General features: G+C 43.5%; 1 protein-coding gene across 2 annotated transcripts in view; it reads right to left on the minus strand.

The window, feature by feature from the left end:
• Positions 1-14282, minus strand: part of PLCL1 (phospholipase C like 1 (inactive)) — a 179328-nt gene that overhangs the window by 38978 nt on the left and 126068 nt on the right. The window contains exon 1 of one of the 2 annotated variants that reach the window (XM_083406487.1): positions 2103-2657. The exons of the other annotated variant lie outside the window; for it this stretch is intronic. Coding sequence (XP_083262613.1) covers positions 2103-2612 — 510 coding nt within the window. The 5' untranslated portion in view covers positions 2613-2657. Of the gene's footprint in view, positions 1-2102; positions 2658-14282 lie in introns of those variants that run through there. 2 annotated transcript variants of the gene reach the window in all.

Here is a 14282-nt window from a genome sequence, read left to right on the forward strand (position 1 = left end):
AGATTTTCCTGAATACAACTGGAATACTGCAGTCAGCAGCAGTGCCTGGGCAGAAATTGGGAAAATGTCCGGTAAAATCCAGACATATGACAACCCATGTTGGCAGTGCCATTTTTGCAGTATTTCCATAAAAATAGCTCAAATACGGCAATTTTACCGAGCTCAACAACTTTGGGCAAAACCAAAAGAAGCTCAACAACATTGGCAGAAAAAAGAAAAGCTCAACAACTTTTCTGTCCAGATTCACTGTTTGAAATATAGCAACCCATGTCTGGCACATGCTCCTACTTCAACACTGGCAATTGGACAGTGTTTTTCACCACACTTGAGGGCAGAGAACTGGTTTGAGGGATGTGTGCAAAACACACACAGCCCAGGGCTTTTAACACCTTGATATTACTCTCCCTACACTCTTCACATTTTCTGCCTCAAATAGCTACCTCACTCTGTCCAACAGGAGGGCCGGCTGTGGCATGGTTGCCATCAAGTACATAAAAAACAAAGAGTCTTGGGGCAATTTAAAGACTCACAGATTTTTTTTGTAGCATAACTATCAGGACAACAGCAATCAAAGGGGCAGAGTTAAATAAAGGTGATCAAGACAAAAACCAACATTATCAGTCCACTTTAATTCTGCTCTGCATTCTGAAGGATGAACAAAAGAAAACCAGAAAATTATAACCCCTGTCTAAAAAGCTGGTTCACATTTGTTATATGACATATATATATATATATATTCTCATTTCTGTAGCCCAGCCACAATCCATTCTACACAAAAGTTTGCCCATACCAGTGCTTTTTTTCGGGGGGGGGGGATGCAGGGATACGCATACCCCTAAACATTTTGTGAATCTTTGTACTTTTGTTCATTTACTGTATTTATTTTTCCTGATTTGAACTATAAAATGGTGATTTTCTTGAGTCAAAATGAGAGTACTCCTAAACATTTTTTTAGAGAAAAAAGCACTGGTCCATACCACTGCTGACCCACAACTCTAATCTCCATCGACATGCAAAGCATTTTTTTTTAAGTTACAAGGATTTTTAAATAGAAGTGAAATCAGAGCAATTCTACTGAACTAACCAACAATAATAGAAAGTAAGTGTAAAGAGAGTCCAGTTGTCATTTCAAAATCCAGTAATGTGGGCATCAATGACCCACAACAAATTCCCCCTTGAAACACACAATGGCCCCCATTAAATATGACTTCTATGTAGGCACTGGGTAGCATATAAGTCTATTGTGAAAGACCAGGCAAGTCCTGGCTTTAGAACTCATCTATTAACAGTCTCTGAGTAACAGAGTTTTGAGAATGCTCAGCAGATATGGAACCCTTAGAGGTAGTGGTTTGCCTGAAGATGTTGCGGGACTCCCAACTCCCATCAACCGTAGCACATGGCCAATGGTCAGGGAGGATAGGGGCTGCAGCTCCAAAACACCTGGAGGCTTACAATCCTGCTCCCCCAATGTAAAATCTTCCCACTTTCAAATGTAAATCCTGCTCCCCCAATGTAAAATCTTCCCACTTTCAAACCAGAAGAAGATTCCGCCTAAACATTAGGAAGAACTTCCTGTTCGACAGTGGAATTTGCTGCCAAGGAATGTGGTGGAGTCTCCTTCTTTGGAGGTCTTTAAGCAGAGGCTTGACAACCATATGTCAGGAGTGCTCTGATGGTGTTTCCTGCTTGGCAGGGGGTTGGACTCGATGGCCCTTGTGGTCTCTTCCAACTCTATGATTCTATGGTTAACCAGAAAATAAACACCTGAGAAATGTTAAAGCATTGTGAGAATCCACTGACTTTGACACAGGAGTTTCACTATGTGTCAACAAGGCCTCAGACAGAATGGCACAGGCAGATTAGAGAAGGAAAGAGAGAACCAGTCAGTGCGAGTAAAATGAATGCGTAGAAGTACACACAGAGCTTGAAGACCTAAGTATGAATGAGACAGAAAGAGCAGAGGCAAACAGGAACAGATCCAAGGGGCAAAGCAACGGTGTGCTCAAACTCCAGGTCTTCTCACTCCACTCATTGATTCCCTTACGCACATCCTGAGCCCATATACTCATTCCCGTTTCCGAACCCCTCAATTCCTGTCTTGCCTCTTTCTCCGGTGATATGCCTTCGGCAGGAAGAGTCAGGAATTGTGACGGTGTGTTTCCGTACGTGGAAGGAACGGTCAAAAATTGTGACGAAGTGCCTCCATACGAGGCAGCAGAAGCAGCCAAAGATGGTGTCGCTGAGCCTCCAGGTGGGGTAGGAGTGGCATCGGGCTGCGGCAGTGAGTCCTGAGATTTGGTATGAGCAGTCACGGACTGTGAGGATGCGCCTCCAGATGAGGCAGGAACAGCCACAGACTGCGTCAATGAGTTCTGAGATTGGCTGCAAGCAGCTACAGACTGTGAGGACGAGCCTCCAGATGGGGGAAGAACAGCTACAGACAGGGATGATGTGGGTCCAGACAGGGTAGTAGCAGCTATAGACTGTGATGATGTGCCTTCAGCCACAGACTGCGACGATGGACCCTCGGATGGGGTAGAAGAGTCCACAGATTGGGATGATGAGCTGCTAGAATGGATACAAGCAGTCAACGCTTTCAGAGGACTCAACATTTAAGCACCTTGCTGTTGTGTTCCCTGGCAACCTGGGTGGGCAAAATGGCGTATCTGCCTTGCCTTCCTATTGGTCAGAACTGAAAGCCAGCCAATCAAGAACAAAAAGAACACTCAGTAACCAGCCAGAAGCTGATAGAATTCATGACTGCAGCTTTAATGCAGCTAGGTAATTTGTTTAAAGGGACGCGGGTGGCGCTGTGGGTTTACCTTTATCTAATTTGTTTAAATATTTGTAACCCACACTTCAGCATCTTGCGGGCACCCCTCAAGATAATTTTCAAAACCCAGTTAACTAAACAGAGTGCCAAACCGAAGACTAGAATTGGATTTTATCCTAGACTGTACATTCTAGTGGAAAGAATTCTGACTTAGTAGATTCTGAGATGAAACTAGATAAAGGTTTAAAATACAGAGAATGCCCTGCCCTGCCCACTTTGGCTACTATTGAGGAAGGGAGCACTATTTGGAATCAGAGAACAGACATCATTATCCTCCACCCTTTCATCTGTAATTTGAGCACTGAATTAGAGGAAATTAGGAGACTGAGAATGAATGGATGTGAATGTGAAAGGATCTTCCTTTTAAAATACATGGAACTGGTGTATAATGGCTTCACTAACCCATACCAGACAGAACTTTTGCAGCTGAATTCTGAATTAATTGGTGCTTCCAAATCATCTTTACAGGCAGTCCCATGTAAAATTCATTACAGTAGGCCAATCATATTGTAGCTAGAGGAAGTCCTGGTCTCAAGACCATTTCTAATGTGACAAATGCTGTATTTGTTTCAACACACCTCATCTTCTTTTCAGCTCACAATCAAGTCCAATGGTAATCATGAAGACATTCTTTAAAAGTGTGTCCATATGTCCTACTCTGCAGAGGATGGCCATCCATTTGGAGAGCCTTCCAGTCCAAGTCCTAAAGCAGAAACAGGGAAGGGAAAACAGGGGCCTTGAAGTTGCCTATTAACAGTTAGCACCCGGAACTGTGCTAACTATGCAGGCACCTGTTAACAGTGCAGGCACCTGGTTACAGTTTCCTTCACTATGGTGAGATGTATTGTATTTCTATTTAATTTTTAGCAATTATTTCCATATGCAAATTTTATGCAAGCCTGTGCTCTCCTTTGTCCTTTTATTGGTGATGAATGTAATACAGGAACAACAAAAATAAACAACTTTACTGTGAAAATAGTTGGCATGATTCTCTATTTTTGGACCAAAACATCTATTTAAAATATCAAATATTGGATAAAGGCATAACAATTTGGGAGCTTTAATTAAAAAAAAATAAAAATTCTGTCCTAGCTGCTTGAGCAAATCAAAACCTTAAGCTTGCTCTTTCACACCCTCTATTTGTAAATATTGGTATCTCCCTTGGATAGTGAAATATTAGAATGATCTGTAGTACATTCAGGACAAAATTGTAGGCTTCAAGTACCACTTAAACCTCCACACCTGGTGGGAAGGGGGCAAGGGGAGGTGAAGGAGGGGAGGAGATAATGTGTTTGGCTATATGCCAAAGTAACTAAAAATATCACTACAAAATAAAAAGTAAAAAAATCCGAAACCACACTTTACTTTGCATTCCCTCTTTTCTGCTCATTCTCTCCACATGTAGTCAGCATTCTGTGGCGACTGAGCATGCCCAGTTCTCATTAGGCTTGAGCGTGGGTGATGACATTTTGGGAACATAAGCAACAGCACTCACAGCTGAACATCATAAATAATGGGAATGAAGCGGTGCCCACCGAGAAGACTCTTCAATACTGCTCTGCATCTACACTCTTAGGAAACAAACAACAACATTCATTTCTATTATTCTAGATCAGGCAAGGGGAACTTTGGGCCCTCCAGATGCAGCTGTACTACAATTCCCATCACCCCTGGTCACTGGCCGTGCTTGCTGGACTGGTGAGAGTTTAGTACAGCAACATCTGGAGCACCAAAAGTTCCTCTAAATGATGAGACCAATGTCATTATGTTCTATTTCCACCCTCCCATGTATTTGTGATTCGAGGACCCGATCCCCGCTTGGGGAATGAAGACACGTGGACACAGTGTATTAGGTTAATGGGCAAGAAAAGGCCACAACTTTATTGATTACAGCATGTGAGAAGGTATTGGCTTAGGCATTGGACCACAGCAAATTTGACTGCACCCACTCGGAGAGGGGTGAGTCTGATGAGGGGTTAACCACCAGTAGGGGGAACCTGTTGATGCCAATAGAACTATAAGCTCTCCCCTGATGTCACCGAGGGCCGTGCCATGGCCCCCCGCTGCACAGGGCATTGGACAGGATCCACGACTGCTGGATTCCTTTAACAGAATACCCATAAGTGAAGGGGTAGGCGATGGCCACACCTTGCCCTTCCATACACCAACAACCCATTCCAATGCCTAACCACCAAATACCAAGAAACTTGTGATGATTGCTACGAGGTAGGCAAAGAAAACCAAGAGGCCGGTGCCAATTTGCCAATTGGAAAAAAATCATACCAGGCCGCCTGGGCAACCAGGGCGACCAACCATGGGTCCACAGCAAGTTCGAGCAAGAAGCTACGCCCTAGAGGGAGTGGTGGGTGGGTGACTCATGGAAAATCTGAAGCGCAATGGTGGGGAGAGCTGGCTCGGCCGCATTTGAGCGGCTAAACCATGCCCCCCGCGGTGGCACCCAATTGGATGCCCAACTGGGAGGCGTGGCGCACCAGCGATGATGAGAGGGCAGGGGGCAGAATGCCCCCTGCGTGACGCGGTAATCGTCACCCGCTCACAATCCCTCCCCTCCAGAAGGAGAGGCTTTCTCAACACAATGTTATACGTTGTGTAGATGAACTCTGATATAAGGTGCCATCCACAGCTCACACAGTTGCCTGAGAGGGAAGTAAAGAAGAGGGAGAATCACCAAGCAGTCTGGAAAAAGCAAAACAAACCAAAAACAGACTTCTAAGCTTCCAGTACTTTAAAAGGTCTCCTGCTACAGTATCAATGGATATTTTTACAGCGAGATAATTTGCTTCACCCATCAATCTGTTACAGCTCAATGACAATTAGGATTAAAATAAGGAGAAAGCCAATTAAACCAGTACATTAGGTCAACCCTACCATTATGCCTACAGCTCAGAGACACATTTTATTTGTTCCAAGATTTTCATATTGTAATTTATCGCAACGCTAATACAAAAGTCTAGATGCCAAGTATAATTGAATGCAGCTGATTATAGGGTGGCTCTCAAAGATCCTTTCAACACATGGTTTAAATGTAAGCCCTTGAAGAAGTTCTGCTGCCACAACAATTTCCAGTAAAAATACAGAATAAATTCAATAATTTTTCCCTCTGAGTTTCTATCGGCTTACAACATGAAGAGAAACTTACAGGTATGGGTCTTTGCTTCAAATATACAATGCAATGTGCCTAAAGAAATAAAAATCTCATAGAGCTCTAAGGAACTTCATTCCAGGTAAATCAGTATAGTGGGACCTCGGTTTACAAACTTAATCCGTTCCTGAAGTCCATTCTTAAACCAAAACCGTTCTTAAATCGAGGTGCGCTTTCCCTAATGAGGCCTCCCACCACCAGTGCCCTTCCACCGTTTGGTTTCCGTTTGTAAAGTTTGCAAACCGGGACACTACTTCCGGTTTGGGGGGGAGTTCGTAAACCAAATTGTTCGTAAACAGGACTGTTCTTAAACCGAGGTACCACTGTATAGGATTGCAGCATTGGACACATTTCAGTCTCTTGACTTTAGTGAACATAGGAGTCAAACCATTGCTCCAGCTAACTCTGTAATGTCTGCACTGGGTAGCCGCGACTCTCCAGGGTTTCAAAAAGGTGTTCCTCCCTACCCTACCTAGAGATGCTGGAGGTTGAACTTGAGACCTTCTATATGCTCAGCATTGAGCTACGGTCACTTTCCTTCAAGGAAACCTGTAAACAGAAGGGACCATCTTAGAAGAGGCATCCCACGTTCTCTCCTTCGCAGCAGAGAACACCTCTTTTAAGGAATACATGGCCTCTTGCTGCGGTAGCACTCCATGGAGGCCGGATCTGCCACCACCTCAGAAACCCCCCTCCCCATGCCACCTCTACAGCAGTCTCTTGGTGAATAGGAAGCACTGCTAGCCTTCTTCCACCCCTGGGGAGGAAACACGAGGGCTGCCTTTTAGGGTCTCCTGGGCTCTGCCCCTGCCCAGCATGATTCAGAGTGGGCCCCTTTTCCCTCTGCAACAGCCTTTCGTTCCCACTTCACCCCTTGGGTAAGTCTGATTTGATTCCTCTACCTGCCCCGCTACTGTTCCAGATGTAGATCTTTATTTTCCTCTCGTTCCAGATATACAGGTGAAACTCAGAAAATTAGAATATCGTGGAAAATTTCATTTCAGTAATTCAACTTAAAAGGTGAAACTAATATATGATAGACTCATGACATGCAAAGCGAGATATGTCAAGCCTTTATTTGTTATAATTATGATGATTATGGCGTACAGCTGATGAAAACTGAAATAAATGAACTTTTCCACCATATTCTAATTTTCCGAGTTTCACCTGTAGGTCTTCATCCACCCCTTCTTCCCTGGCCAGGGGGTGGGGACATTTGTGGTTCGCCCTAGGTGCTAAAATGTCTTGGGCCATCCCTCCTGTAGTGACCTTTCAATAAACCACCAAGCCCTCTATTCCGTGACTTTTTAATATGGGGTGACCTGCATTGCTTTAACTATTGCTGTTTACAAGAGCAATCCTAAGAGAAAGAGAATCTGCGTTGGATCTACTGTCACTTCCTAAGTCCTTCTGGGTTCACACTTGCAGGGAAATAATACTCCTATACTCAATAGGAGTATAGCATCTAGATCAAGGGAAGTAATAGTGCCACTGTATTCTGCTCTGGTCAGACCTCACCTGGAGTACTGTGTCCAGTTCTGGGCACCACAGTTCAAGAAGGACACTGACAAACTGAAACGTGTCCAGAGGAGGGCAACCAAAATGGTCAAAGGCCTGGAAACGATGCCTTATGAGGAACGGCTAAGGGAGCTGGGCATGTTTAGCCTGGAGAAGAGGAGGTTAAGGGGTGATATGATAGCCATGTTCAAATATATAACAGGATGTCACATAGAGGAGGGAGAAAGGTTGTTTTCTGCTGCTCCAGAGAAGCGGACATGGAGCAATGGATCCAAACTACAAGAAAGAAGATTCCACCTAAACATTAGGAAGAACTTCCTGACAGTAAGAGCTGTTTGACAGTGGAATTTGCTGCCAAGGAGTGTGGTGGAGTCTCCTTCTTTGGAGGTCTTTAAGCAGAGGCTTGACAACCATATGTCAGGAGTGCTCTGATGGTGTTTCCTGCTTGGCAGGGGGTTGGACTCGATGGCCCTTGTGGTCTCTTCCAACTCTATGATTCGGGGGGGGGGGGGCTTTTTCAGGATTTCCCCCCTCTTCATTCCCCATCATTTTACTCTTTTTTCCTTCCTGTTTGCCGGTGGGTGGGCAAGGAGGTCCAGATAAAGTTATGACTTTGCATCTAGTGGAACCAAAGCTTCCCCTGATTTCTGGCGGCAGAGCAGCAACATCAGGAGAGGTTTCTGCCTCCAGAATGAGGCATAAGGTAACTTTTCCCCTTTTGTGCCAGTTACTAACACATTACAACACGATGCACATTGATTAAATCATGGCATCAAAAGCAATCGTGATGAAAATTGCCCACTGGTAGACCTGTAAGGGAGAGTGGGAAAGGGGCTAAAAACTGTAGCGAGTTATATAGCCTGAACCAGGTCTGGCGACTGCAAATAGGCGAAGGATAAATGACTCATTTGTTGCCGCTGCTCAATACAAAAGAACAAGTCATTTGGAACCCTGACATCTGGGGAGTATTTCAAATGGGAAATTTTGTAAGCAGATCGGTCTTTTAAAAATTCATTTTGCTAATGCAACATAGGTCTCCTACAGATTCCTCAGCACTTTTATCAGTGATGATAAAGCAATGACTCAGCGCCCCATTAAATGTTACCCTAGCTGTGTGAAGAGGCCCCTCTCCAGCTCCAGCGTGACAGGGTCAGCATTTAATGAACCCAAAGTAAATGTGTGGAGAGTCGTATGCAGAGAATCCCAGCTGTGGAAGAAGCACCCTGCCCAGAAGGAGAGAGGAGGAAGACTGTTGGGAAGACCCTTAGCCCCCCACCCCTGTTGGATCATTTAAAAGTTGATCCAGACTTACAGGACCTGCTTACAAACAAATGGCTCTCATGCGGTGGGGCAGAGATGGCAAACATGGTTCCCTCCAGATGTTTTTGGAGAGTCAGGGACGATGGGAACTGCAGTCCAGCAACATCTGAAAGGCACCGTGCTGCCTACTCCTGAGACCCTGGCAGACATGGTTTGGTTTCATCATACCATCAGCTCTCTTACAATGGCAATTATCTATGGATTGCATTTTCTGATATATAGATATGACAAATTAGACGATACCACTCAGATTTTTGTATGGGCTGCCATTGACCTTGATGGGCATCTTTCAATTAAGATTGTGTTCATGAATATGAAGAAACGCTTCAACACCTTCAGCTGACGTCAAATGTTACATTAGTAAGTCCTGACACATTACTGTTTATAATGCAAAAGTTTAGGACATTGCCGCTTAATCTTTCTTTCTTTCTCTTTCTTTCTTTCTTTCTTTCTTTCTTTCTTTCTTTCTTTCTCTTTCTTTCTTTCTTTCTTTCTTTCTTTCTTTCTTTCCTTCCTTCCTTCCTTCCTTCCTTCCTTCTCTCTCTCTCTCTCTCTCTCTCTATCTGTGTGCGCACGCATGAACGTACATACACTCACTATCTGATCGTTACATAGTAGTCTAGCATTTGACCTGTCCACACCTTTCTTCTGGCTGGGAGTTTGCTGGGTTAATTTTTAAATAATAGTAGTAGTAATAATAATAATAATTTTAAGAATAGGCTTAACACTGCAGCTTGTGCAGACATTCAGCATGGCTACAGTAGCTGATGACTAAGTATCTTAACAACATAACTTTCCTGATTGAACTTAAATCAAATGGGGCTGATATGGGTGAATAACCCACATTTGAGAGGGTGACAACTTACAAAATTTCTAAAAAAGAGGAAAAACTTCACTAGAAAAGAGACCAAAAGAAGACACTAATTTGCTTCTTTCTTTTTTACAAAAAAAATATGCAGATACTAATTTATATATATTGCTGCAAATTTATAAATCCTGACTATTGAAACAGAAATCCAAGACCATTCACCAAAGTGGTAAAGGCTGTAGTTGGGTTGCCTGTGTGCCTGTTCAATCTACTGTCCAGGTATGGAAATGCTGGCAGGCACCTTCAAGGCCTCTCTCGCTCTCCTTTCTTGGGGTTCTTCATCTCTAAAGCAGACTTGGACTTGACGGCCCTTCAGAGACCAGTTGCCTCCAAAAGCAGGGTGCCTTCAAAGAGAAGATGTTCTCTGGCAGGTCTTCATACAGACAACTGTCCTCTGTAACCTAAGGATGCATGGCAACCCTAGGTGTAGTGATTATGTTGTAATATAATAGGTCTATAATGTTCTCAGAAATCCATTAAACTTCCCCCATCCCCACTCAGAATGCCTATTTCCTATCCAGTTTATTGCTGCTATTAGAATTAATGCGATGTCAATTTCCCTGAAACCGATACATAAATTCACGCCAGTCCAATCTGCAAGTGTAATTCCAGTCCACTTTCATTTACCTCGCCAAATGATGTCAGATTTTAATTAAAACGCTTTAGCTGAAAATTAAATGTCAGCAGTGATGCAGAGTTGCCGTTAAAGGGGTGCATCAAATAAGTAGCAGACATTTTAAAAAGAAGCAAAGAAGGCAGCACGTGGCTAAAAATAATGATAATGGAGCAACGGAGGAACACAGTGTGTGAAAGAGAAGGATATAAGAAGGGTAATCATGGGCTTTTATACAGTATCTGGTCTCCTTGGTGAGATGAACATGAAGAAAAGGAACAGGTGGGACACATTACTAGGGTTTCAGGCAAGCAAACATTCCCAGCTCTACCTGGAGAGGAAACAAGGGCCAGTAAGACGACAAAACCATCTGTAAAAGCAACTCACTTGTCCATATATACAATGGTAATTGGGACAAAGGATGGCTTCAAGCATTATAGATATTGTAGGTGGGTGATCAGCACATTGTCATTCCTTGATTCCAATCAGGTAATGTCTGAAGGATGATTCATACAGCAAGCACTGTCCTAGATAACCATGATACTCAGACAACAACAATACCCACACAGTTTTATGCGGACAGGAAGTTGTATTTTCCCAGCAAGAAAAGATCATTGTTTGAGTGTGGCTGGGCACATTCAATGTGTGCAGCATTATCTTGAGGGGAAACATCTGGATCATGCTCAATAGCACAGTAAGAACTGCATTAATTATTGCAGGAGGGGTGTTTCTAGGAAAGAAAGACTGATTATTATTACTTGCCAGAAACTGTTTTCTGCTTTAACTTTATGTATCCCACTGGAGATTAGCCATTATTAATGCATGCATGCTTCTGGAATGTGTTTTGCTGACCATCCAATAAACAGCTAATCAAAGATAAAGATCTAGACATTGTAACATCCCATTTAACGTTTATAGCCAAAAAAATTAAACAACTCTTTCTTTTAAAGAGATGTTGTTTTAGAATACCGTACACACTGGTTATCATTCCATTTTAATTTGCAAGGGATGCACAAAGTGTATTTTTGACTGTTATACATTTAATTTCTCAAGGAAGGCTCAGCATTAAATCTGATGAGCAACCTATGCAGTAGGGATTTTCAGAAGCTTAGTACTTGCTCCACTAAGATCAAACCCTGCAGGCACCATCAGCAAATTGTCTGTCCATTTCCTCCTGCAGCCCTCAAATCTGTATTTGTTTATTAGCAGCTATGGACTAATTTCCTCTTTGTTGTTCTGCCCTACAGGTTTCTCACATCTGAAGATGAAGTTGAACTTGAAACCCAGATGACTGTTCGGTTCGAATATAGGTAAGCTACATTTTCTCTTATTAAGAGAGCCTGGGAGGAGTAGACAGGGTCTGTGTGCTGATTGATGGTGACAATAAAGAACACTGAGAGCTGATCCAAATAATCTAGGAATGGGTTCCATATTCTTTCCAAAAGGCTTCCAGCATCTGCCTTCTAGAGACAACCCACCCTTTATATGCCATCTCTGCAGCCCAAGCTTGGTTTTCTGAATCTTTAACACAAAGCCCTTTGGTATCTGTGTGCACCAGGCCTGAACCAAGACTGCTGTGGTTTAGAAAAAGCCCCTACAGCTGTGATATGCCCCATTGATAGATTCCCAAGCTGTTAGCATCTGAGCATCTGGCACGTGGTTTTAGTAGCTAAGATCTAGTTTATTCATTGAGGCTGCACTCCCAGGTAAGTGTGTATAGGGCTATTGCTTAACAGTGCACAAAATTAAATGAGCAGGTGGAGTTCAAGGTAAAGCTGATGCATCTCGCCATCTCACAGATCAAAAGTCCCTACAGGGTGTGCAGTGTCACAACACTGGCAGGACCAGATTTCTGCTGTCTTTAGGTGTTTAGGTATTAAGTAAGGACAAGTGGGGGCTGAGGGGACAAATGCACTAGCTCTACCCTCTAGCCCCTTGTCAATGTTCTCATTGCCTTCCATGGGTTGGAGGGTGAGAGCCTCCTGTGCTAGTGACAAGCAGGGTTCTAAATCATGTGTGGAGCCTCCATGAGGTCAAAATGTCCCTGTTTCAGAAGAGCATCACCCACAATCTGGAGTGCAATGGGAACAGCAAGAGGGGCAGTCCTATCATGTTTGTCCCTCTGTGCCCTGCCCTGCTTGTGTGTTTACTGAACATTTAACATGAACACCTCTGGATGCTGCGAGACTCCAACTCCCATCAGCCCCCAGCCAGCAAGTCCAATAGCCAGGCATGATGGGATCTAAAGTCTACCAGCATCTGAACAGTCACCCTGAACTAGAGACGTTATTATGCTTCAGCACAAGCAGAAGAACATCTTTGCATTTAGTTTTACTTGTTTTCATGAACCTATATCCTCCTCTGGGGTGTGTGAAGCAGATGCTATATTATGAGGTATGCAACAGTCCTTCCATGACTAGAGGAGTGCACATCCTTAGCAGACACACACATTTTGAACTTGTCTTAAATGGCAAGCTAAAAAAGATCCAAAAAGGTGGCATTTGCTTAACTAACGTTAAAGAGCACCAAGGAGAACTTTCGGATGCCCTTTGATGGATGGAAATTCTATTGCCCAAGAATGAATTTTTCAAGCCAAATGTCCTAAGAATGTGTTTCAGGATCCTGAAGAATGAGAACTGATAACCTTTCACATTGTTGCTGAGATATGGTAACCTTCCCATACTTGTCGTTTGCCGAGAATAGGTATGATTTATTTCATCTACAAAAATAGAGACTCCTAACAAGCCAACCTGATAATTTGATTTGAATTTTGAAGCTCACAGGCTGTAAAAATGCCAGATAAAGTTGAAATATAAAATTGTACATTCCACTGGGCTTGCAACGGACCTTGTTCTGCAGTCCACAACCCTGTTCAGATGAAGCACTTGAACACATGCCAGTTGTGTCATGTGGATGTCTGTGTGACTCTATATCAGCTCAAATCTAACAATCTGAACTCAGCTGGGTCGTTGCTTAACCTTTGCACGCACATAACAATTAGCCTTGGAAAAAAGAACCCGGGCTTTTTTACACTATCATTTTTTCCTTAATTGATTGACTTCAACATCTTCCAATCTCTGACCAGAGCATATAGGTCATGCATTACACTTGCTTGTTATTCTAAAACTTGTCACCTTTCAAAATGGTTATTGTATTTGTTTAAAAACAAATTAAATATTGTTTTAAAACAACTGGATGAATTTTGATCAATTGCACCCATTCCCCCGCTGGTAAAGTTGGTTTGGTTTGTTGCAGGAGGAAGAAAGCAGTAGGGGAATTGAGCCCTCTTCAGACAGTGTGTACTTTATGCCATTCTAAAAAGGAGGACTGCATCTGTCTGACCCACCCCTGACTTCCGTCCCTGAACATTGAATCTCTCCCTGAACATTGAATCTCTTAGTGTAACGTGGGGCATTCCTTCATACACACATTCAACTCCATACATGAGGTTTACTGTGAATTACTGTGTGGAGCTTGGGTTGAGATCCCCATGCCACACATTGAAGATGAACAAACGCTGAACATCTGAAAAGATATATTGTGGAATCATGATGAAGCCTGAATCTGGGATACTGAGGGAGTTTCCGAGCACAATTCAAAGTGTTGGTGCTGACCTTGAAAGCCCTAAACGGCCTCGCTCCAGTATATCTGAAGGAGCGTCTCCTCCCCCATCATTCTACCCGGACACTGAGGTCCAGCTCCGAGGGCCTTCTGGCGGTTCCCTCACTGCGAGAGGCCAAGTTACAGGGAACCAGGCAGAGGGCCTTCTCGGTAGTGGCGCCCGCCCTGTGGAACGCCCTCCCACCAGATGTCAAAGCGATAAACAACTACCTGACATTCAGAAGACATCTGAAGGCAGCCCTGTTCAGGGAAGTTTTAAATATGTGACATTTTAGTGTATTTTTCATCTTTGCTGGAAGCCGCCCAGAGTGGCTGGAGAAACCCAGCCAGATGGGCGGGGTACAAA

This window comes from Podarcis tiliguerta, assembly GCF_965153285.1.
Source record: "Podarcis tiliguerta genome assembly, chromosome: 1".
In the NCBI taxonomy this organism is placed as follows: domain Eukaryota; kingdom Metazoa; phylum Chordata; class Lepidosauria; order Squamata; family Lacertidae; genus Podarcis; species Podarcis tiliguerta.